This window comes from Papaver somniferum, unplaced genomic scaffold, assembly GCF_003573695.1.
Source record: "Papaver somniferum cultivar HN1 unplaced genomic scaffold, ASM357369v1 unplaced-scaffold_19, whole genome shotgun sequence".
NCBI classification, from domain to species: Eukaryota; Viridiplantae; Streptophyta; class Magnoliopsida; order Ranunculales; family Papaveraceae; genus Papaver; species Papaver somniferum.
In genome coordinates this window covers 16,834,426-16,858,709 of record NW_020628818.1, presented here as the reverse complement: position 1 = coordinate 16,858,709, position 24,284 = coordinate 16,834,426, and the positions used below count along the sequence as shown (strand labels likewise).

Below are 24,284 nucleotides of genomic sequence, written 5' to 3'. Positions count from 1 at the left end.
TGAAAGTACTGATGAAAATCTACAAAGTTTGGGAAACAATTGATCCTGGTACATTGGACCCAAACAAAAACAATGTTGCCATTGGATTACTCTTTCAAGCAATACCAGAATGTCTTGTTCTACAAGTTGGTGAACAGGAAACTTCAAAGAAAATTTGGGATGCAATAAAGGCACGTAATATCGGAGCTGATCGAGTTAAAGAAGCCCGTCTGCAAACCTTAATGTCTGAATTTGAAAGAGTGAAGATGAAAGACACTGATACTATTGATAGCTTTGCAGGAAAGCTATGAGAGATAGCCTCAAAAGCTGCGTCACTTGGACAATCCATTGATGAAGATAAACTGGTAAAGAAATTTCTTAATAGTTTACCAAGATCCAAGTATATTCATATCATAGCTTCTCTCGAACAAGTCTTAGATTTAAAGAAGACTAGCTATGAAGATATAATTGGAATATTGAAAGCATATGAAGAAAGAATCCTTGATGAAAAAAACAATGGAGAAACTCAAGGAAAACTCTTGTGTTCAAACTCTTTCCAACAAAATTCTGCGACAAGAGGAAGAGGTCGTGGAAGAGGTGGTAGAGGAAACCGAGGCCGAGGAAGGGGAGGAAGGTTTAACTCCCAAGATAGAACAACAAGTCAGAATGATCAAAACCAAGGGAAAGAAAAGAAGGATAGATCAAACATTATTTGTTACAGATGTGATAAACCAGGACACTTCTCCTCTGTATGCCCTGAAAGAATACAAAAGATGGAAGAAACAAACAAGAATGAAACAAGGGAAGCAGATACAACTCTTTTCATGCACGAAGTTGTATTCTTAAACGAAGGGAAACTAATACCAAAGAACTACGAATCAAAGTATGGAGAAGAAGGAATCTGGTATTTAGATAATGGAGCTAGCAATCACATGACTGGTAAGAGACATGATGAGTGCCAAATATTGTATATATCTATCCCTTTTTGTTGGCATTTAACTCATCTTTTGTGCAGTATTTCTACATTTTATCCCATATTCTGTATTTTCATTGTTTTCAAGAATAAATATTTTTCTTACTTAATTTTGCATTTTTAGGTAATAAATAAAGTTTGGATGAATAGCAGAGCGGAAAAGAGCAGAAAAGTAGTGAAAAGCCGGGAGGAATTACACAAGGAAGCCGCGAAGAATGTTGTGCACAAGACCAAAAGGCTAGAAGTGGGCTTGAAGAAGAAGAATTGTCCTTAAAGAAGATATGGGCTTGGCATACCCAAGGCCCAAAACCCTTACTCAAACACATTTCCACTATCCAAGCCCGTCTCGGATTTCAGCCGTCAGATCGAAGCATTTCAGCATCCTACGGTCGCTCCATCATCGCACATCAAACTCCGAAGTCCCCGCTTTACATCGCAACGCCCATCTCCATCTTGGGTCGTCCGTTTTGCTACATCCCTTCATCCGACGGTCGCTCCACGCTTACCTCTGGATCGCCGTTGGATCCACCTACCATCTTCCCATCCATCGCTCCTTGTCGCAGATCATCAAACTCCACTGCACCTGCTTCACACCCTAGCAACCGAACACCTACACCCCAAACAAACAGACCCTAATCCCATTTCCATCGAGTTCTTCCCCTTCTTCCCAAAAATTTTCAGAGCTCTGCAACTCCATCACCACCATCTCTTCCATCTCCACCTCGAACACCACCACTACCACCTTCCCCCGACAAACTCAGGAGTCAATCACCACCCTTGTCTCTCCCTTTCTCGTCTGTAGCATCGAGTCCTGATGCTGCAAACTCGACAGTGAGAGAAGCTAGGGTTCACAGAAGTCTAGGGCTAGGCCAACAGCGCAACAAGAGCTAGAGGAGGAGCAGTAAAACATCAACAGGGCATGGGTCGAGCAGAATTCACACATGGGTATGTCGAATTTGATTTTTCCCCAAAAAATTAGGGTTTCGAATTAGGGTTTTGTTTTGTTGTAAACTATAAATAGGAAGTGATGTAGGATGTTAAAGGTTGTTCTTGGTTAGCCGAGATACCCCCTAATTGGGTTAATTTGATTTCCTTGTTTTAATATCCTGTTGATGTTCACGTGTTTAATTTGATTTCCCTGTTTTAATATCCTGTTGATGTTCATGTGTTTAATTTGATTTCCCTGTTTTAATATCCTGTTGATGTTGTTGTTAATGTGATGTTTTGGGAGAACTGGATTAGCCAGTATCTCCAATTGTTGTGTTGTTCCTGTTAATCATGTGTTGTTCCATCTGTTTTCTCATGTTCTGAGTTCACTGCTGAGGCTCAGATGAAGCTGTAGTGCACTGTTAGATAGTGGAATGCTAGGTTAGAGCCTTAGTGCAGTGTGTTGATTGAGCAATGGGAAGAGATTGATGCTCATAGTGCCTGTGATTGATTGTTCTGTCAAAAGACAGTCAATGCTAGGGGCAAACTAGTGAGCAAATTAGTTTTCCTCCCATTCTAGATGTATGCATAGGATTTTCAACTCAACCTAGGATCACATTGTTTGGCTAGGACACAAGGGTGGATTCAAAGCCTTAGCTTAACCCACATTTTGTTTTCACAGTCACTTGCAACTTAACTGTTTTGTTACTTCTTCTCCTCCCTGCCCTTGGCTCACAGCCTTGGTTTCTTTGGTTTTGTTTCCTGTTTTGTCACTGTTTTGAATCTCTTGTTTTGTCAACTGTTAGATTCTCAAATGTTAGGATTAGTTTACTGTTGTGTGTCAATGCTAGGTTAGAGACTTAGAGCATTGAGTTGATTGAGCAGTGGGGAGAAACTAGTGCTCACTAGTGACTGTGAGCAAGCTGGTTCTCTTCCCACTCTAGATGAATGCCTAAAGCCATTGCCTTGGCTTTGCTTTTTTTTTTCCTTTTTTTTACTTCATTGTCAGCTTATCTCCACACTCCTGTCCTTGGCTTGTAGCCTTGGTTTGCAACTATCTCTGTTTTGTTATTACTTGGCTTGCACTGTCACCATTGCTGCTTTCTTTCCTTTCCCTTGCTGTGCACCTGCTCCTGCTGTGCCAGCCACCACTGCTGCTGCAACCTGGTTTCCACTGCTGCTGCTGCAACTGAGCTTGGCTCACAGCACAAGCCCAGTTCAGTCCACAGTTAACTCCAAAGGCCTAGTTACTCTCAGGTCAAAAGCTAAGCCCGGGAACAAAGCCCAAAAGCCCAAATCCAGCCACTGTTTGGTTTACAAGCCAACTGAGTTCAAGGCTCAGTTCAGTTCACTTGAACCCAAATTCATTACATTTCCAAAGGCCCAGATCCTTGACTGAATCCAAAACCCAAGTTCACAGTTCATTCCAACATCATTCAAAGGCCCAAGGCCTAAATCACTTCACCATTACAAACAAACCCACTAAGCCCAAAGCACAATTAGAAGCCCAATAGCAATTTAGAGCCCAAATAGCTAGAAACTCCAAACACACCCAGTCTCTGTGGATCGACCCGTACTTGCACGAGCTACAACTGACGACCGTGCACTTGAGGTATTACTGTAGGCCCGTTTCATTTCGCTTCAATTTTATACGCTTTCCCGGGTCCACCAAGACACTACTTTTCTGAACTCAATGATAAAATCAAAGGACAAGTGAAGTTTGGGGATGGATCTTCTGTAGAAATTGAAGGGAAAGGATCAATTATATTTCAGAGCAAGACCGGAGAACAGAAGCTTGTCACAAACATCTACTTCATCCCAAACTTACAAAGAAACATTCTAAGTTTAGGACAAGCTACAGAAGTTGGATGTGATGTTAGAATGCGACAAGATTATCTAACAGTTCATGACCCAAGTGGAAGACTTTTAGTTAGAGTCTCACGCTCACAGAATAGACTCTACAAGATAAGTCTCATGATTGGAAGGCCATTGTGTCTGATATGAGACTGGAAGATCAGACATGGAAGTGGCACGCAAGGTTAGGACACATAAGTTTCAGAACCTTAAAGGCAATGTCTCAGAACAAGATGGTTCGAGGGATACCACAGATAAACGATGAATCAAGGATCTGTGAATCATGTTTAGTTGGGAAACAAACGCGTCAAGGTTTTCCAAAAGCAACAACATTCAGAGCCTCAAAGCCTTTAGAGCTTCTTCATGCTGATTTATGTGGTCCTATTACACAACAAACCCTTGCAAATAACAGATACATATTTGTTATTATAGATGACTTCTCAAGATATATGTGGTCTATTCTTATGAAAAAAAAAAGAGTGAAGCATTTGACAGATTCAAAGCTTTCAGAAATCTGATAGAAAAAGAGTTAAAAGAGGAGGTCAAAATGCTTAGAACTGATAGAGGAGGAGAGTTCACTTCCTTATAGTTCAACAAGTTATGTGAGTCAAATGGAATCAAAAGGCAACTCACAGCACCATATACACCACAAAAAAACGGAGTGGTGGAGAGGAGAAACAGGACTCTAATGGAGATGACAAGAAGTTCTTTAAAGGTTATGCAGGTACCTAATTATCTATAGGGAGAAGTTGTACGACACTCCACATACCTAATAAACAGGATACCTACGAAAGCTCTGAAAGATATGACTCCATATGAAAGTTTGCGAAAGAGAAAACCAAACATAGATCATTTAAGAGTGTTTGGTTGCAAAGCATACACAAAAGTTGATTCTGCAACTCTTAAGAAACTGGATGATCGATCTCAGACTCTTGTGCATCTAGGAATTGAGCCTGGATCCAAAGCTTACAGATTATTCAATCCAACAACGAAAAGAGTGATAGTGAGTCGAGATGTGGTATTCAATGAAAAAGCAAACTGGAACTGGAAAGAAATTAATGATGGACCAAGTAGGGATCCAGGAATGTTTCACATGAGATGGGGTCAAGTAATTGATCAAGGCGAAGGACCCATAATCATCAATACCAATGGAAACAATGATGTTAATCAAGAAGAAGAAGAGAATAATGAAACCACTGAGAATAACGAAGAAGAAGAAGAGATCGATGAAATAACTCAACCCATTCCACTGCGAAAATCAACAAGACAGATACAAAAGCCACAGTATCGGAGGATTGTGTTCTTCAAGCAGCAGAAGAATGTGAGATTATGCTACTTTCTGTTAATGATGAACCAAGGAATTTTCAGGAAGCAAAGGTCTCGACTAAATGGACACAAGCATGTAGAGAAGAAATTATTTCAATCAACAGAAACAAGATTTGGTTTCTAGTTGATAAGCCAGGTGGGGTAAAAGTGATTGGTCTTAAGTGTATTTTCAAAATAAAACGGAATGATGATGGTACTGTCAACAAATATAAGGCAAGACTTGTATCTAAGGGATACGTTCAAGAATCAGGCATAGACTTTGATGAAGTTTTCACACCAGTTGCTAGACTAGAGACAATTCGTCTCTTAATAGCAGAAGCAGCATCAAACTCATGGGAAATTCACCACTTAGACGTTAAGACAGCATTCTTACATGGTGAATTGCGAGAAGATGTGTATGTTGAACAACTAGAAGGTTTTGAAGTAAAAGGACAAGAGCATAAGGTTTATAAGTTATCAAAAGCTCTATATGGTCTAAGACAAGCTCCTCGAGCCTGGAATACAAAGTTAGATCAAATCTTAAGAGAAATCAGATTTGTTAAGTGCTCACAGAAGTAAGACACAGTAGCTCTCTCATCCTGTGAAGCTGAGTTTATGGACGCAACAGAAGCAGCTAAACAATCAATATGGCTTCAAGAACTGTTGGGTGAAATCAAAGGAAGAGAACCTGAAAAAGTTCTCATCAAGATTGATAATAAGTATGCAATTGCACTCACTAAAAATCCAGTGTTTCATGGGAAGACGAAACACATTCACAAAAGGTATCATTTCATACGAGAATGCATCGAGAAGGAGGTCATTAACGTAGAACACATACCTGGAACTGAGCAGAAAGCAGATATATTGAAAAAGGCATTAGCTCGGATCAAGTTTGAAGAAATGAGACAATTGATTGGAGTACAAGATATGTCACGGGTAAGGTTGAAGCTTAACGGGGAGAATGTTGGTTAAACTTCAACATAGAAGTCACTAACAAGCTGGTTAGGACAAGATTAGGAAATTGATGTAATCCTAAGGGAATTAGAAGTCATCTAGTTCTAAGAAAAGGAAAGACATGTAATAAGGTAATAGAACTAGGAAAAAGAATTCATATTTATATATATATGATCACCAAAGTTGTGGTTGATCATATGAGCAAGATTAGAGCTTGTGTTTAGTTTTGAGAGATTTTCTAAACATCAATAAAGAGAGTTGTCTTTATATAAGCTAAGTTTCATCTTACAGTTGCCATTACAAGTAACACTTTAGACAATGGATAGTTGATGAAGCCGGTCATGAGGATGTTGCTCCTGAGACCGTTGTTGATGCTAAGATCACAATTGAATTTTCTACAGAAATTCTAGTTGATGCTGAGACCATGGATGAAGTCCCTACAGATATCCTTATTTATGCCGATAAGGTTAGAACCATGATTATCGACATAGTCTTTGCTCCTCTATCCAGTGAGCCTGTACATTCATGAACTAGTTGGAGGGTTGATCATTCCTAAGATGAAGTTGTACTGGGAGTTCAACCCGAATTCTCTTGGACAGTACAAGGGTGCACACGGTACGGTTCTTGACGAGACCGAGTACCTGTACCTCCCTAGCCTCGGTTCCAAAATTTTGGACCGGTACATGTACCTTGTACCTCGGTTCCGGTACCATTCGGTACCAGGTACGGTTCCGGTACCCGTCGGTACTTTTCCAGACAGAAATATGTCTTTTTTTTCTGACAATCTAAGTACCTGTTTTTCAATATATTAAGTATTACTAATATCTGAATTTTCATTCAAAGCAACAACTAATAAGTAGCAAACCAAACAAACAATGTCTTGAAAATCTGAAAAAAGCAGTAGGCAGTAGGCACAGACACACACACTAAGTGACTTAGTCTAATTACATGCAAGTACTTAGCTCTCTCTTCTTCCTTTGTCTTTGAACATTCAACCTCTTGAAATGATTCCAAATGTTAGAAGTTATCTTACCACCCATTTGAGTAGAAGTAGCTTTTACATCTACTGCTGCTGTCTCTGGCTGTGCTGCTTCATTTGTTGGTTGGATTGAGGATCCAACAACTGTATCTGTGGCAGTGGTAGGTGTATCAGTTGTAGGTGTAGGAGTAGATGTTCCATGAGATTGACTTGATGCATCCATACCGGCTTATCACTGAGAAAACAAATTTAAGTGCTGAAAAATTAAATAAGAACTGAAATGAAACTTGTGACCAAGAAACTTGCAAAGTAATGCAACTACTCTCTCTTACCTATGTAAAACAAGGTCAAGAAATTGCACCAAGCTCCCACAATGGATAGAACCCACAATCCAGCAATCACCTAATAGAAAGCAACAACCTTAATCAACAAGTTGATAAATACCAGAGCCAAAGCAATTTCCAAACATGTACATATGAGTCATGAAAAATGAAACACAAGTATTATAAAACACTATTAGTGCATTCAAAAAATTAATAACATAAGAAACTGCATATATATATATATATATATGTATCATTTTCAAGTAGATACTTTTAGGAAAGTAGATCTGCAACCACAAATGCAAAACTTCTAACAAAAGCAAGTGAAAAGTGGCACAAAAAAGATGTGAGGAAATCTAATCTGTTAGGTGAAGAAAGAAAGCCCAGATTTTCAATGGGAGCAGTTGGTTAATTGCTTGTAATAAATAAATGAATGCCGTCCTGTTCAGTTTGCTACAAATTTACACTAGAATGAATGAAATCTTGAATTACCGTTTGCTAATTATAGTTTTTAGTTGCATCCAATAGATTTCAAGAAAATGAAAGTTGTATGCATCAAAAGAGAGACTACGTCATAACTGCAAACCACGTCATAACTGCATAAGCATAACTGCAAACCCAAATCATTCTATTGAACCTAACAGAAACAATCAAGTTTCCCAAAATCAAATCTAAGCAATAAACAAAAAAGAACACATACCCCTCAACTGGATCAGTTCTTCAGGCTTCTCCTCTGAAACTCTACACCCAGTATTCTGGAAAAAAAATTAAAAAACAAAAATCCGTCAATCTCAATCACAGGCATACAAAAATTAAAAAAAAAATTGAACAAAAAAGATGAAACAAATCAGGTGATTAAGAAAGAAAGAAATAAGGAATTTTCAGTAAAGACTTACCCCGTGAATCCGTGATTAAGATTCTGAAATTGTTTAATTAACCCCAAACAGTTGAAATAGAAGGAATTCTTCGCACCGGAATTAGAAAACAGGAAAAAACGAAGATTTGAGGGGTTTGAGGAAGAAGTTCTTCTCCTTCTCAGAGAGAGGAGACGAGAAAAAAAGAAAAAGAAAGGGAACTGAAACCTAACCCTATTATGTTAGTTTATATAACCCCCTCTAATCTAACGGCTATTAATGATCTATTATCCCCTAAATCTAATGGCTCTTACTATTCGGTACTTTCGGTCTGGTACGGCACGGTACTTGTATTGGACCGTGTACCTGTACCCCCAGACCTCGGTTCCTATTTTTTGGACCGGTACCTGTACCTTGTACCTCGGTTCGGTCCAAAACCAGGTACGGTTCCACCGATTTTGGTTCGGTCCGGCTCGGTTCCTGTGCACCCTTAGTACATTATGACTTTACTGTGAACTGGCTTCGTCAGTGAATCGACGTTGTTACGGCAAATAACAGCAACATTCTTCATTCTGGATGTGATCGGTGAAGAGAGGAAGTTCCTTAGTCGTGTAAGGGTTTTTGATGTAGAGAGTTCCCGCTGATGAAGTTTCATGGAATCACATTAGGTTGCAATAACTTCTGAAGAATATGTCCCTCAGAGATGAGATATTTTTGACTTTCGGTTGGCTTTGGAGAAGTAGGCGATTGACAGTTGTAGGTATTTTATTTTGATTTGATAGATTCAATTACTTAATGCAAGTATTGTATATATTTTGGAGGAATTGAAAATAACAGATAAGTTATGAAAATCTTAAATGCTTCGCATCTTAGATGCTTGAGCGTTGAAGCGGCATATCCCTTAAGCATCGGATGTCTTAGGCTTGATCATCTCGGCCTCAAGTATCTTCTGTTGATTCAGCATTCCTTTTACGGTGGTATTCCACACTTGTGCATACATCAAAGCTTTCTGATTTTGTGGCACATATGGACACTCATGCAAAGGTCACGGGGAATACCCAAGATATTCTTTGTCATGATTGAACATCATCTCAGTAATGAATGTCTCAGTGAGATGCTCGATTGGGAGAGGTTTCAGATTCAACCATTTGGTAAAATATTAATGTGGTGAAGCTACCCATTCATTACGTATTGTAATAGTAGAGTTGCTAGCAGAATTGAGGCCCCATGCTAGGATAACATATGAGGAAATAAATGACATAGACATAGAAGGAATTAGACTTTCCTGAGTGTGGAATCTCTTGATGAATGTCCATGCATCTCTTGCAGGTTCTTGTTTTAACCTCGTCAAAGTTCGAAATTCCAACAAGTGCCCTGATGATGGAACATCTGCCAAATATTCTGGATCAGAACTTTCTTCGTGGGAGAGATATGCAACCAAAGGTGCTTTGTTAGTAGACATCTTTTCAGCGTGGATACACGCTCGTCCGAGGATCATGCAATATCTTGGATCTTCCTGATTATGTGAAACTTGGTTTCTGCTCAGGTTGAACCTATTTTCACTTTGAAAGTGATGTAGCCATAAACATGTTTGCGCGTTCCTTCATGGTCTCTGATTGGAGCATGAGTAGCTTCTTGTCGAGTGATGCCTGCGGATCTGAGGGTTTTCAGTGGAACAGTGTTGATAGTGTTTCCAACATCAACCAATTCTCTCTTGAATTCATTTTCGTTGAGATTGACTATGGTAAGAAGCCCCCATTCATACATCTCCTTGTCTGTGGATGGAGGTTCAAGGAGCGTTTCTGGAACGGACAAGCGTTTTCCTGACACTATGTGATTCAAAGCCGTGAACATGTCTTTCCTTGAGCCTTTGACAGATAAAGCAATTCACATATATACTCGATCAAGGATTGAAATGCTTCTTTGACATGTTTCTTAGAGAGGGTGAAAGTCCTGATCAAGAGAGGATTCTTGTATATTCCTTCAGTCCCCAGTTCTTCTGAATCGACATTTTTTTTGAAGATGTTCAGAATTATGTAATCGCTTGTTGGATGATTGACAAATCTATGAAAACGACGGTACCGAGGATTCTTCATTTCTTCATCAGTCGGGTCTTTCCTGACATAAGGCAATTTGATTGCACCGTCTTGAATACAGACTTATAATAATTCGATAACCTCTTTAATGGAAATGGAAAGTCTGGGTCCTCCTGTTCGTTTTGCTGACGCTGAGTTGGTGCTTGTGCATTTCGAGTTTGATTATATTTCATTAATGCTTTTCTAGGAGCTTGGGATGTTGGAGAAGCATTTACGTTGTTGTGTTTTGGATTTCCTCTTTCTCCATTCAGCAACAACATTCGTGGAAGGTTCAAGGTTGTATTGCTTATTGATCAGGCTCCTGGTGCTGCCTCGAGTTTTCCATGGCTCCTCGACTTTTTTTAGCTTTTGCTATTTCCAATAAGGTCGGGGCAGTAGTTTTTGACTGTTTGGATGCTTCATGAAGCTCTGAAAAAGTATGGAATCAGAGATTTCCTAGTAAAGCTTTGTAGACCGGGATCATTCCGTTAATGCACAAGTCTACAAGCTTCTGCTCAGTCACATTTGGGTCGTGACAATCCAAAGCTTGGACTCTGAATTTCTTCACATAATCGTTCGGATGCTCATTGTTCTTCTGAAACATCCTTCCTAGATCAGAGAGAGTAAGTTGTTCTGAGACGAAGAAGTATTTCCGATGGAAAGCATTAATCATTTCTCCCCAACTGGTGATACTTCCTGATGCGATGTTATTGTACCAGGTGTATGCTCGTCTTCTCAGAGATTTCGAAAATTCCTTCAAATGGACAACATGGTTGTGCTCATGTTCGCCTAATGATTCTAGGAATTGAGAGACATGTTCTCGAGAATTTCCCGTTCCATCATAGAGAGTGAACGTTGGAGAAGTATAACCCTGTGAAAGAGGAATCCCCTGTGTAGCAGCAGGGTATGGAGGTTGCTGACGATGGACAAAGGATGTCTTATCTTTTCCATGATTCTCCAAGAGCGCTCTAAATCTTCACGAGTGATGAAACTAGATGGATCTTTCATTGGCGGGTTGTCTGCATCCTTACGGACCTCATCATCTTTCGGGATATGGATTGGGGAAACTTCATGATCAGTGGACGAGGATATATATTTCCTTGGCCTTTCATTTCTATGACTGACGAGGTTGAGCTCGCTCGGGAGACAACTAGTCTGTGAGATTCTTGAGATGATCATATAACTCCTACTTCTGGGTTGTAGCCATGTCTATTTGATTCTTGGTGAGAATTTTCTGAATTTTCATGAGATCAGTTATGGTAGGTGGATATTCTCTGACTTCTTCAGGAGATCGTCCAAAGAGATGATTATTTCCGATGTCGGTTTGAGGAGGGGTAGTATCAGTAGCGCCGCTGTTGGAAACGGGAGGAGTTACTAGAGCACCACCATTGTTTTTAGTGCTATCATTGTTTGGGTTAAGGTTTGTAACTGAACCTGACCTAAGATCAACTATTTTGATGAATTGGGATTGCAACCGAGCGATTAATCTCCCACTGTGGTCGCCAATCTGTTGATGGGTGAAAACGATTTGCTGGTTTTTTAGGAAATTGAAGAGACAACCGTACGGGAGGGGACTTCTAAGACCGAGCAAATTGCTTAAACCTGCTTCAAAAAGATGCACTGCATGGTAGTGCTTTGAGTTCGAGAGATCAATCTGTAGGACTCCGGCCTAAACCAAGACAATGGCTGTTCCAGAGCCAATTCGATCACGAAGAGGGATGAGAGTCGATCTATAGAAGGAAAGCTGAAAAGTGTGTGTGAGATCGAGGATTGTGGACGTGTTGGAGATTTCTACAAGTGAACTGTTAAGTTCGAGTAAGTTCTGATTGATTGATTGAATTTTGTATTGTTGAGAGTTCTTGTTCGGATGAGAATTCTTTCTTGTTCAATCATGGATTCAGAGACTTATTTATATTGTCAGAATAGTAGACACATTGATCCCAATAAGTGTGTCAGTTGCTGGAATGAAAGAGTGGGAAATCGTGGTTAAACAAATTTCATGTCTTTCGGAGACTTGGTTGATTGTCCATCCACTACTTTGCTAACTCCCTCAACTTCTTGCACGAATTACTCACATTTCTCATTGTCGGTGTACACACGTGTTGTAGGCCGCCAGAAAAAAACCCTAGAGAGTATCCCCAATGTGACGTGATTGATGTTTCAAGAATGTGGAGTTTCAAGAATGTGGAGTCTGCAAGGAAGACGTGTATATAATGAGTCTGTTGTTGGCTTGACTAGACGATGAGTCTTAGCCTTGATGAGTCGAGCATAACGAACGCACGTGGTATGCTATGAGACATAAGGTGTCTGCTGAGACAGAATAATGGAAAGACGTTGAGTCTTGATGGATTGTGATATATCATTTTACCAGTCGAGGTAATAATGATATTTCGATAATTTGGCTCTAGCTCCGATGAGATTGCTCGATCAAGGACTTATTTTGATATGTCAAGTATTCGACAGGAAATCAAAGATATTGCAGAATGCTTATTTCTGATCTAATATATCATGAATGATCGTGGGATCAGAAATATCGGATGGTTGTTCGTTCGAACCATGTTGCTCAGTCGAACAAAAATGTTGATAGCAGGACCGAACATTAAATTAGAATATTGATTGCTGGATCAATAGAATTCTCGAATGTTGAGAGTTGAATCAACATAAGGAATATTGCTCGGTCGAGCAATTAATAGTTGAATCAATGAGTTTTGAACCCAGTTGATCGTGTATTTTGCTAACTTATATTGCTAGTGTTGATATATGAGCAAAATAAATATTGCTAGTTTAAGCAAATATTGCTCGATTCATGGATTATTTGTAGCGGGACCTAATAAAATATTAATTAAAAATACTGGTATCTGGACCGAATATTATATAATTAATTAGGATGTTGATTTGAAACCCTAATTTTGATCAATTATTGATTAATTGATGATTTAATGAAAATCAACCAATGAGTGAGAGAGGGACCGACTACGTGGGATGATGGCCATCCATATAGCGCCCAGGTGCTCGAATGAGCATGCACCAAATTATGGAGAGAGTATGGACCGACCAGGAGGTATGAAACCGTCCCTAGTGGTCATGGGACCAACTGATGGTCGATTGATCAAATTCCAAGTTGTTTGGAAAGAGTTTGAACCTAATATGAATTATGGAAGATTAATTAGGTCAAAATCATAGTAGAGTGTTGGATAGGCTTTTGCAAGACAAAGGGCCGACCTTGGCCGGTCAAGGTTGCGTGCCTGTGTCACCATATTGTCTGTAACTCAATCCTGAGAATTTTCGTATTTTCGGGTGCGTGTTCGAGCAATATTTTGGATTTTCAGAAGAATTTGATCTTGACTGAAACTCTCGATTTTGCTTGAATGAGCAAGTAGAACTTTGCTCGTGCGACCAATATTTTTCAGAATATTAAAATAATGATATTTTAATATTTGCCATGATAATACCGGATGGTCGTGTGACCATTTGAATTTTTGGCCTTTTGGTAGTTTGAGCAATATTTGAGAAATATTAAAAATCAGGTTTTTTAATTTATTCGAACGAAGGAGTTTCATGAGATGAGAGAGGTAAAAATAATAAAATAAAAAACTGGAGAGGCGTGGGACCGGCCATGGCCAAGGAATGGCCGGCGGACGGCCTGGTCCCGTGACGCTCTTCTCTATTTTATATTATTTTCCATCATGTGAGGAAATATGGAGAAACAAGGAGTTTTGCTCAAACGAGGAAGTTTGCACAAACAAAGGAGTTTTCATGAGATGAGGAAAATAATAAAATATGATAAAATAAAATAAAAGGAGGTGTGAGATCGACCATGGAGGCATGACCAGCCGGCTGGTGGGCTCGGTCGCGTGTGCGCTTCTCCTCTATTATTTTATTATTATTATTTTATTTTCCTATTTTGTATATGTTTCCTCGTTCGTCCATATTTTGAATGCTCGTTTATGCATTTTGTTGCTCACTTATGCATATTAGGTGCTCGTTCGTGCATTATTGTTGAGTACACTCGTACCATTTTCTCGAGGCTTACTGGGTGTTGGCTCAAATACCCGAAAAGTGAATATATATTACGAATTCATGGAATCCAGGCTAGAATAAGCCATAAAACGGAGTAATGAGATAGATTGAGTATCTATTTCTAATTCATGGAATTCAACTAAGAATAAGCCATGAAACGGAGTAATGATGAATGTTGCGCTAGAATTAATCTATTGATGAATGTTGCGTTAGAATTAATCTATGAGTTGCTCTATACTAGCATGCAATATGTCTAGGAGCGTTGTGTTTATTCGATAATCGAGGTATGAGATGATAGCGACATCATACTCGTTCTGAATATTAATTCTTTATATTCAGGGAAGAACATTGCGACATCCTGAAGACGTTAACGCTCTATACTATCATGCAATATGTCTAGGAGACGTCCAATCATTTAGATTCTATACATGTTCATTTTATATATTCAGGGAGCATTGCGACATCCTGAAGACGTTAACACTCTATACCAGCATGCAATATGTTTAGGAGCCGTCTAATCATTTTCGATTCTAGAAGTGTTGATGAAATATGCAAAGTGTCGAAAGCTCAGCTGAAAGGCTTTACGAATCACATATCCATGCTTGCTCTGAGAGAATGTACGCTCAGTAAGATATTATGACATGATCTTTCACGTCTGAATCTTAAAATATGAATTTAACATATGTGTCTGAAGTCGTGTCAGAAATATGCAAAATTATGATTTTACGATTTTAGCCTTTGTCGAAAATCCACCATCAACAGTTACCAAACAGATTCTTCCTTTACTGTTTGGAATATGATCCAAAGGACTTTATATTCACATGCATGACTCTAGAAGTCGAAGGCTCAGGGATATTGAGGGAACTAAGTAGCTAGGGGTAATCTACTTGGTATCAACTATACAAAGTTGGTATTAGATTTTGTATAGCGTCTTACTTCTGAGAGTATTTAAAACTGGACTAGGTCCCGGGGGTTTTCTGCATTTGCGGTTTCCTCATTAACAAAATCTTGTTGTGTCTTTTAGTTTGTTTTCCACATTATAATTGTTATTATAATTAAGTAAAATACACAAGTACGTTAACTCCGTAAATACTTGATACTGATCCTCTAGAGTTTGGTCATTACCGAACCTATTATCACACTTTATTGTAGTATTGTCTCGATTTTATATCCGTAGTCAATCACACAAGTTATCTTGTTGTTGTATTGTCTCGATCTCGTATCCATATAAAATCATACGAAGTGTGAACCGAATTGATGTATTGTCTCGACTCTGTCCATAGAAGATCACGTTCGGTAGAGGATTTATACGTTAAAACAAAAAGATTGTGGTGTATTTGGGTACCTTCGTCTTTTCAGTCTACTAACTCATTTCCTTCTCGTTTAAAATGAGAACAATACCAGAACTCAAAATCTCAAAGAATTATTAATGCATCAAAAATTAAAATTGCATTAGTCCACTTTATTGCTAAAAACTTCCCATTCAAAGCATTTATCACATTGTTACAGTCTCCGTCCAGGTGAATTGAAAGCTTTCCTTGTTCTTTTGCCCACTATACAACTTCAAGAAGAGCTCTATCTTCTACTTGTTCAGGATCTAAGGCTATACCATGCCCTCCTCGCAGTCCATTGTAATTCCATGAAATGTTTCTACAGATTAGTCCAAAGCCATAAGCACTAGAATATTTAATGAATGCAACATCAGAATTAATTTTATCCATATTATATGTTGAAACAGTCCAACAAGGAGAAACTTTGTTATCATTTGTGCTGGTTTGAACAGAAGTTGTGCTAGCAGACCAACTTCCAAATTCAGATAGGATGGTATTAATGATGGAAGATACATTCACCTGCACATTGTCAAAATGTTTAGCACATCTGGATTTCCATACAATCCAAGTAATGAAACTTACCTTTGTAAAGACCTGAGAGCCTACCTGAATTTGAGAAGAGTTAACATTATACAATCCACACAACCAGGAATGAGAATTTAGGACTATTATATATAGGGCTGTCAACGGATGAATATCCGTAGGATATTTGGAAAACCGATATCTGATATGTTAAGCGTTATCGGGTATCCGATATCCGATAATATCCTATAGGATATCAAAATAAGATATCGAATCAGAAATGCTAAGCAATCGGATACCCGATAATATCCGATTCTGACAAAAAAAAACTTAAAAACCTTGTAAAACATGTTCATAACTAAAATTGTTTGGGTATTTATCCGATATTATTCGAAGTGAGTATCCGAAATGGCTCTAAATTAGGGTAAATTACAAATAAATTCATGTCTTATTGGATATCGGATATTAACAATTCGGATAGAGCCTAATCCGATTCCGATATGTTAAGGAAAAAATATCCGATAACATATCCAATCCGACATCCGATAAAACGAATAAAATCCTATAGGATCTCGAATACTCGGAAACGGATTCCGGGTATCGGAAAAATATTGACAGGCCTAATTATATATATATGCATGTATGTATATTTATACCATTTTGTATCTTTTCAGTAACTTCACAGTCAACAAAAAGATGATGAACAGATTCTGAGTACTTACCACACAAGCAACAAGTTGTATCCTGATGTTGGGTATATCTAGCTAACCACTAAGTGGGGATACAGTTATGCAAACATTTTCACATGAATATAGGATTCTATAGGGCAGCTTAATCTTCCAAAAAGAGTTCCATGCTATGTTAAGATTGTTTTTAGTAGGATGCCTAACCCAATAGTCATTAAGGATGACTTCATAAGCAGATTTAACAAAGACCTGTCCATTATCATCTAGTCCCCACCTAAGTTTATCTTTTCCATAGACAGGAATTCTAATATCAGTAATAGCAGAAACAATATCTTGATCAAAAATAACATTTAGAAAATTTTAACTTCCATGTTTTTGTATTACTGTCAATAAGTTGATTAACATGAGAAGGGTTCATAGCTATTATCTGAGAAGTTGACCTTGGACTCCTAGAATCCAGTTATCCCTCCAAATTTTGATAGTACTACCATCACCAACTTATAAAATGTAGTTTTTTTTTTAACAATTTCTAGACCTTGACAAATGCCTACCCAAATCCAAGAACCCTGTTTAGGCATGATATCAAGCAGGGGATTTAGATTACTGAAATACTTACACTCTAGAATTTTGACCCAAGGAGCATCTGGTTGCTCTAACATTCTCCAAGCAAGCTTGACTAATAAGGATTGATTTAGAGATCTGATCTTCTAATATTTAATCCACTAAGAACTCTGGGTAAAGACCTTTACCATTTTCCTGTTTTCCCACCAAAAATTCCTTCGGACTGCATCCATTTTATTAGTGATACTTTTTGGCATGAGGAAATCAGCTAAACGGTGGTTAGCCATACTACCTAAGACAGAATGATTAAGAATAGTTTTACATGGAGGAGCAAGAAAGATAGATTTCCATGGAGCTAGTCTACTAGAGTAACTTTCCATGAGATGAACAAAAGAATCAGATTTGTGTTTTTGCAAAATCAAGGGCACACCAAGGTATTTTTCCTGCAGAGACATTCTCTTAATCTGTAAAATGTCAGCTAGATCATTTTTCATGTTAGAAGGAACTTTTAAACTGAAAGCAAGAGCAGATTTTTCAAAATTCATAGCTTGGTCAAAATATTTACTAAATTATTCAATAATGCTTGCTAAGTTCCTCACTAGGCTCTGGTATTACAAAGACTCTCTCTCTCTCTAGGAAAAAAAAGAAACGAAAACCACTTTAGCTTGAGCGCCTCCCTGCTCAGATCGGCTCATTTGGGGATGATCTGAGCAGATCCATCATCATCACAACTCTCTTCTTCTAGTTTTATTCATCTTCTGTGGTTGTTAGATCTTTTTATATTTTGGATTTTTTTCGGCTCTGTTTTTGGTTGTTTTGAGGTTTTTTTCATCTTGGGTTTTGGTGATTCATTGTGCAGGTATGTGTTGTGATCTTTCTCAAAGAAGAAAGCAATACATATCATCAACATCTTCGGTCCTGACCCATGATCACAACAAAGAAACATCAGCAGGTTTAGCATCAGATTCATCATCACCATATCATTGCAGATTTGCAATTTTCAATGATGTTGGTGGTGATCGGCCTTTCACAATAATGGATCTATATGTTCAGTTTCTATTTATCTCTGTAATTTGTAATAATTTTAAGACTTTAATGCTTGATTTGATATTTTATTATATAGATCTTGTAAGCTTTTCTTTTGCTCTGATTTTATGGGTCGTTGTGAATGTTTTTCGCAAGTATGGGGACGATCTACTTCAAGTGGTTTGTTGCCCTACCCTTGATGAAGAAATTTTTATGGCCGGTGAAGAAGCTCCGACAAGATGTTTCAATTTTACCGGTTACTGCTGATGAGTTTGCTCAAGGTTGGTGTTTTGATATCCCTCTGTTTTTAAGAGAGAATATTCAAGTAGGTTCAAAAGTGAAAAGAACAAACACAACACCAACTCTTTGTTCGGAAACAGAGACATCGACGACAACAACAAGATCAACATTACTATTCAGTTCTTATACTACTACAACTGCAAACAAATCTTCCAAGCCGATTCAGACCGATTCGTTCATTTTCAGACCGCCAAAGACCGATTCAGATAACCTGTGCTACTTTCGACATTGTTACTACGACTTCAAACACTGCTACTGTTACTTAATACACCGTTACCTTAATTGCATTAGGCGATTTTAATTTAAAAACCATAGTTCATGTTTTTTACATGTTCTTCCAAACACTAGGTTGGATCTGATCCAATCATTGCCCAAAGCTGTGATTCATACTGATTTTGTTTCAAATTCAATATGACCCTTAGATGATGTTTGGCCCTGTCTCTTTCTTTGGAAAGAGGTAGAGAAAAGGTATTCTGAAATAGTTTCTATGTCTGTAAGAATGAATTGCTAGTCAAGAATTGGGGAAGATATAGTAGTCTAGAAGAAGAATGGATGATGATTTTGAAAAACTCTTGTAAGGTTTCCGATCTCCAAAATCGGCTGTATTAATGTATCAACTGAGGTTCGCCTCTTTTATGAAAAAAAAAAGTTCCTAACATCTTTTTTCCTAACCTTGATTTTTTTTTTTTTTTGAAGCATGACCTAGCCTTGATGAAAATTAAGCAATCGTCCGCCAAAAAAAAAATAGATGAGTTATAACAGGAAAGTTTTTAGTTACTTTGAAACCATGAATAAGACCCTCATTTTCAGCTTTACTAAGTCTCCTAGACGATGCTTCCATTCAAAAAATAAATAAGTAGGGAGATAAGAGATCAACTTGTCTTAATCCTCTTTCGGGAGAGGATAAAAATTGAAACAATAGATATGCATTCTTTAATCATCTCACACCAAGCAACAGATAAACCAAGATTTTTCATGCTTTCAAGTAAGAAATTCCATCATATTATATCAAAAGCCTTAGAATGTCTAATTTTATAGCTGTCCCTCCATCTTTTCTATTGGCTCGAAGCCATAATAGGATTCACACAAAAGGCATTTAAATGAAAAAAGTTGGCACGCATTAGTCCAAAGAAAACCTAAGAAAGGTACATTTGATTTGAGGCAGCCACAACCAAAGTTCACTCAAAATTTTGTTTCAGTATTCTCGTGTTATAAAAAATAATTGTTGAGAAATGCGCTATGACAAAAAATCAAATCAATAATTATACCAAAACCATCGAAAATCTTCCCCTCCTAGATCTTCAAGAAAGAACTTGATTGTTCTTCTGGTACAAGATAACCTTTAGTCGTGTATATTCATCATGACATCAAGTAGTTAGATCCATTTGGTGGGCTGCTGCCGTACTGCCATTATTTTCTTCTTGGCTCTTTCCTCATTGTTTTCTTCTTTCTCGTTTTTGTTGTGTTCATATTTTTACCTTCCTTCACAAAATGTCTACTCGTATTTCACCAGAAGATTGTTGTGGCTAAGCCTATGATGGCGCCCCTAACATTTGCACAGCGTTGCAATATCTCAAGTTCCCACAAGAACCAACCGCAATCTTGACCGCCAAAGTTGTTGACCGAATTCGGGCCCCACAAAACCATCAAATATGGGCTAAAAATATTTCTTATCTGACGGCTCTTAACAGTGACGTCAATATTCTGTTCGAAGTTTGAACTGAACTGAAAAAACCAAACCTCAAGGGAAAGCTCTAACTTCGAATGAAAGTCGGGCCCACATATGATACGACTACGATGTATGTGCACTCATTCAAACTCATCCATGCCCATGCCATGTAGTGTATTAGTAGTCATGTCATGTACATAGAAAGGCATGCTTATGCACGTGGACTATGTCTAACCCTCTGATTCATCAGTTGTATCCGAGTCAGAGGCATGAATCATTCATCTCGCATACTCCACGCGCCCAAAAACAACCTAATGCTGATGTATCTCATTATCCCTCTAGCCAAAACAAACATTATCTTCCTGTCACAATGCTAATTACATTCGAGAAACAGCCGGCCCGTGAGATCATGCCGGCAATTCTTTTTAAATCTGGGACGTCGACCGAGTCAAGAAAGCTTCGCAAATAGCAACAGACCACCGTCAAAATTACCATCTCACATGAGGCCACGTAAGCTGACGACTCACCACGTCGCATGACATACTTATACCAGATTAACAGCTAGTGCTACGGAAATTACTTTGACTTTTAGTTTAACCAAAGTCCAAGTGTATTAATTTGCTTAGAGTCAAAATTGACTTGGTCAAGGTTCCAATTTCCACTACATTTGCGATGACTCTCACGTATAAATTGGCTCCATTTTTATGTGCAGAGAGTTGTCTCCCGAAAAGAAAACACCCCCTGGATTTGAATCAGTGAGCACCTTTTATGGGCGTTGAAGAGTTAGAATTTTTTTCTAAATTCTCCCTTGAAATGGTGATGTTTTTCAGTTGTTTTTCATTTTCTTTCTTGTACTTTTATGGTCATTATCAGACCTGAGCTTTCATTTCTTTCCTAATCTAGCTGAATTCTTGCTGCCATCTTTGTTTAAGGTTTTTAAATTTGCAAGGTTTTTGGATCATGATGATGGTTAATTTGGTTGTATTAGGGAGAAGGCTAATTACTCTTTCAAGGTTTTAGGAGCCAGTTTCACCAAAGTAGTAGGAGCTTATTATTTTTTCAGTATATATGTGCACACACGCATTGCCATCATTTACACCACATATATGCAACATCCGAACTGAGGTAGTTCAACTTTCAAGAATTTTATCATTCTTAATCGAGTATATTAATTAGCATCATCTACTGTCATGTGTCATTAGTTTGAACTTGAAATACGAACATAAAAAATTAATGGGCAAATTAATAAAGTGTCCTGCTTCAAACCATATAATTAATAAACCGGCCAAACTTTTAAATTCTTTTAGAAACTGGTCTTTCTGTTAGAGTTGACACCTGGGCCCACCAGATCGGTCAGCTGCGTTGAATAAGTCAAACTCGGTAGGAGAATTTACGACTGTGCCCTTGCCCATTTAAAGACCCGTGTGGTCTCTCACCACAATTTCTCTTTCTCCCTCGTTCTCTTTCTCCCTCGTTCTCTTCTCCCTCGTTCTGAAACTAGGGTTAGGTATTGAAGCTGTTTGAAGCTGGTGTTATTGAAGTTGTTTTTGCTGAAGACATAGATGTTAGCAGAAAGACCAGAGTGTATTTGGAAGAAAAGTTATACATATTTAGGGATTCAGAGATAGTGGTGATACAGTGAAGATGAGGTACAAACCGGGATTGAAACAGTCTGAATCAAGGTAAGATTAACGAAACCCGTGACTTAATATATGATGAAAATCATTGTATTGATAGTTAATTAATTTAATTGATCGATTGATTTTTAGGGTTTCTGTTTTTTTTCCTTTGTAATTAGGGTTTATTTGAAACCAAATTTTTATTGTTTAATTGGGGTTTAATTTTCGTGATTGGGTGTTTGATTTTAAGTAATATTGCTTAATTAGGTTTTCATTGGGTTTTCATAGGTTTATATCTGATTTTGTTTCATTTGTGTTGCAGTCAGTTCAAATTTAGGAATATCAGTGTATATGCGGAGCCAAAGAATGAGACTTTGGTATTTCCTGATTGCCATAGAGATGAAACAGACTTGATGACACTTAAGTATATGGTGTATAAGGGTTTGTCTATGGATGTTAAAGAGAAGTTTAATTTATATTGGTTTAAGGAAGAATGTCTGCCACTGCCATTGTTAAACAATGATGATTTTGATAATTTTTGGGAGGATTCTTTTGTAAATGAGGATGGATGTATATGTTTATGGATGGGGATGAAAGACACAGTGTTTGGGACTCCAAAGACTACACCAAAGAAGAAGACAGTTAGTAAGGGAACCACCCCTAGAAGATCCCCAAGGCTAAATAGTGTGGATAAATCAGTTGAAGGTGCATCAAGAAAGCTGAGTTTCATGGATGTGCCCATATCCAAACATTCTCAGGCTAGTAGCAGTGGTTGCAGTCAGTCAAAAGCTACAAATGAAGTTAAGTTTGTTGAAGATGTGGACAATATTCAGCTGGAAAACACCAAAGAAGATGAATGTCACCCAATTGAGAATCCAGAAGCTCCTCCAGTATATGACAGTGATGAAGACATTGAGTATGGGTCAGATGAAGAAGAACAAGAAGAGAAAGAAGAAGAAGAAGAAGAAGAAGAAGAAGAAGGAGAAAAAGAAGGCAAAGAAAAAGGTATATTTCATTTATAACTGATTTCATTTATTTGCATTTGTAACTTATTATATGGTACTGATGTTGATCTTGAATGTGAAGGTAAGGATGTGGATGAAAGACCTGCTTACATGGATGACTTTGATGATGATTTTGGTCAGTACATGAAGGGTGAGCATGATGTAGATCTTTTCCCTGAAGAAGAAGTTTTTATTCCAGTAGATCCTAGCAAAATGGAGGTAAAAACTAGATTTGAAAATAAGGAAGCATTTAAGAAACATCTCAGGGGTTATTGTGTTCTTAATAAGTGTCAATATATTTTGGATAGAAGTGCTCCCTCTAGAATTAAGGCTGAGTGTAGGTTTAAAACAGAACATGATTGTCCTTGGTTTGTGTATGCTAGCAAGAAAGAGGGTGAGAAGACTTTTGTTCTTAGGAAAGTGAATTTGGAACATAAGTGTGAAGGGGATCCCCAAAATAGGAATAGATCTGCTGATCCTCATTTTGTAAAGGATTTTGTTCTTGATCAGATGAAGAATAAGCCTAAAAAAGTTGTTCCAGACCCTTATAAAATCAAGGAAGACTTCTTAGCTGAAAAGAGAGTAAATATACCATATCAGTGTGCATGGAAGGCTAGGAATCTAGTTTTAGAGTCATTATATGGGAACTATAAAGAAAGTTACAATGAAGTACCAGCATTCTGCAAGATGTTTACAAAATGCAATGATGGGTCTGTTGCTAAGTTCACTTTTGACACAGTGAATAACACCTTTGAAAGCATGACACTCTCATTTGAACCTGCAATGAGGGGTTGGCGGCAAAAGCATGCAGGGGAGTTATAGGGCTTGATGCCTGCCATCTAACAGGGGAATATGGGGGAGTATTGATGGCTGCAACTGCACTTGATGGACAGAATGGGTTAGTAATGTTAGGAATTATGGTATGCAGAGCGAGCTGAAACAAAGGAAAATTGGATCATTTTTTTGAAGCATTTGAAGGATGCAATATTAGCACATCCAGTGAAAGTGGCTTTCATTTCAGATAGGCAAAAAGGTTTATTGGAAGTGTTGGTATAGTGTTCCCTGGCCATCACCACAGATACTGTTGGAGGTAACTTTCTTGTCTAACTTTGTTTCTTGTTTCTTTTGTTTGTCAGATCAGATAAAGTCCTTATGTTAATTGCAATGTGTTAAAATGCAGAATTTATACAAAAATTTCAAGAAGGATTACAAGGGTCTTGAATTATACAGTTCTTTATGGAATGCAGCAAAAGCATACAAAGAAAAGCATTTTCAGGTTTGACAGTTCACAACAGTTCTTTGTTATTGGTTTTATGCACTATT

At 38.0% G+C, this 24,284-nt stretch overlaps 2 protein-coding genes across 2 annotated transcripts; both read left to right on the top strand.

Moving 5' to 3' along the window:
* The first annotated feature begins 21,665 nt into the window (after window positions 1-21,665).
* On the top strand, window positions 21,666-22,720 carry LOC113338605. The gene is made up of 3 exons (XM_026583985.1): window positions 21,666-22,020; window positions 22,280-22,662; window positions 22,716-22,720. Exons 1-3 carry the CDS (start codon window positions 21,983-21,985, stop codon window positions 22,718-22,720), a joined length of 426 nt encoding a protein of 141 aa, XP_026439770.1. The 5' UTR covers window positions 21,666-21,982.
* Window positions 22,721-22,907: 187 nt separating this feature from the next.
* On the top strand, window positions 22,908-23,783 carry LOC113338604. The gene is made up of 2 exons (XM_026583984.1): window positions 22,908-22,962; window positions 23,044-23,783. Exon 2 carries the CDS (start codon window positions 23,073-23,075, stop codon window positions 23,781-23,783), a length of 711 nt encoding a protein of 236 aa, XP_026439769.1. The 5' UTR covers window positions 22,908-22,962; window positions 23,044-23,072.
* Window positions 23,784-24,284: the final 501 nt, after the last annotated feature.

What these genes read in the sequence shown, in the direction of transcription:
- LOC113338605 (XM_026583985.1), top strand. Translation starts at nt 21,983, where the DNA reads ATGAGGTACAAACCGGGATTGAAACAGTCTGAATCAAG. An exon ending in TTGAAACAGTCTGAATCAAG is followed by an intron (nt 22,021 to 22,279) that starts GTAAGATTAACG and finishes TTTGTGTTGCAG; the next exon opens with TCAGTTCAAATTTAGGAATA.
- LOC113338604 (XM_026583984.1), top strand. Translation starts at nt 23,073, where the DNA reads ATGGATGACTTTGATGATGATTTTGGTCAGTACATGAAGGGTGAGCAT.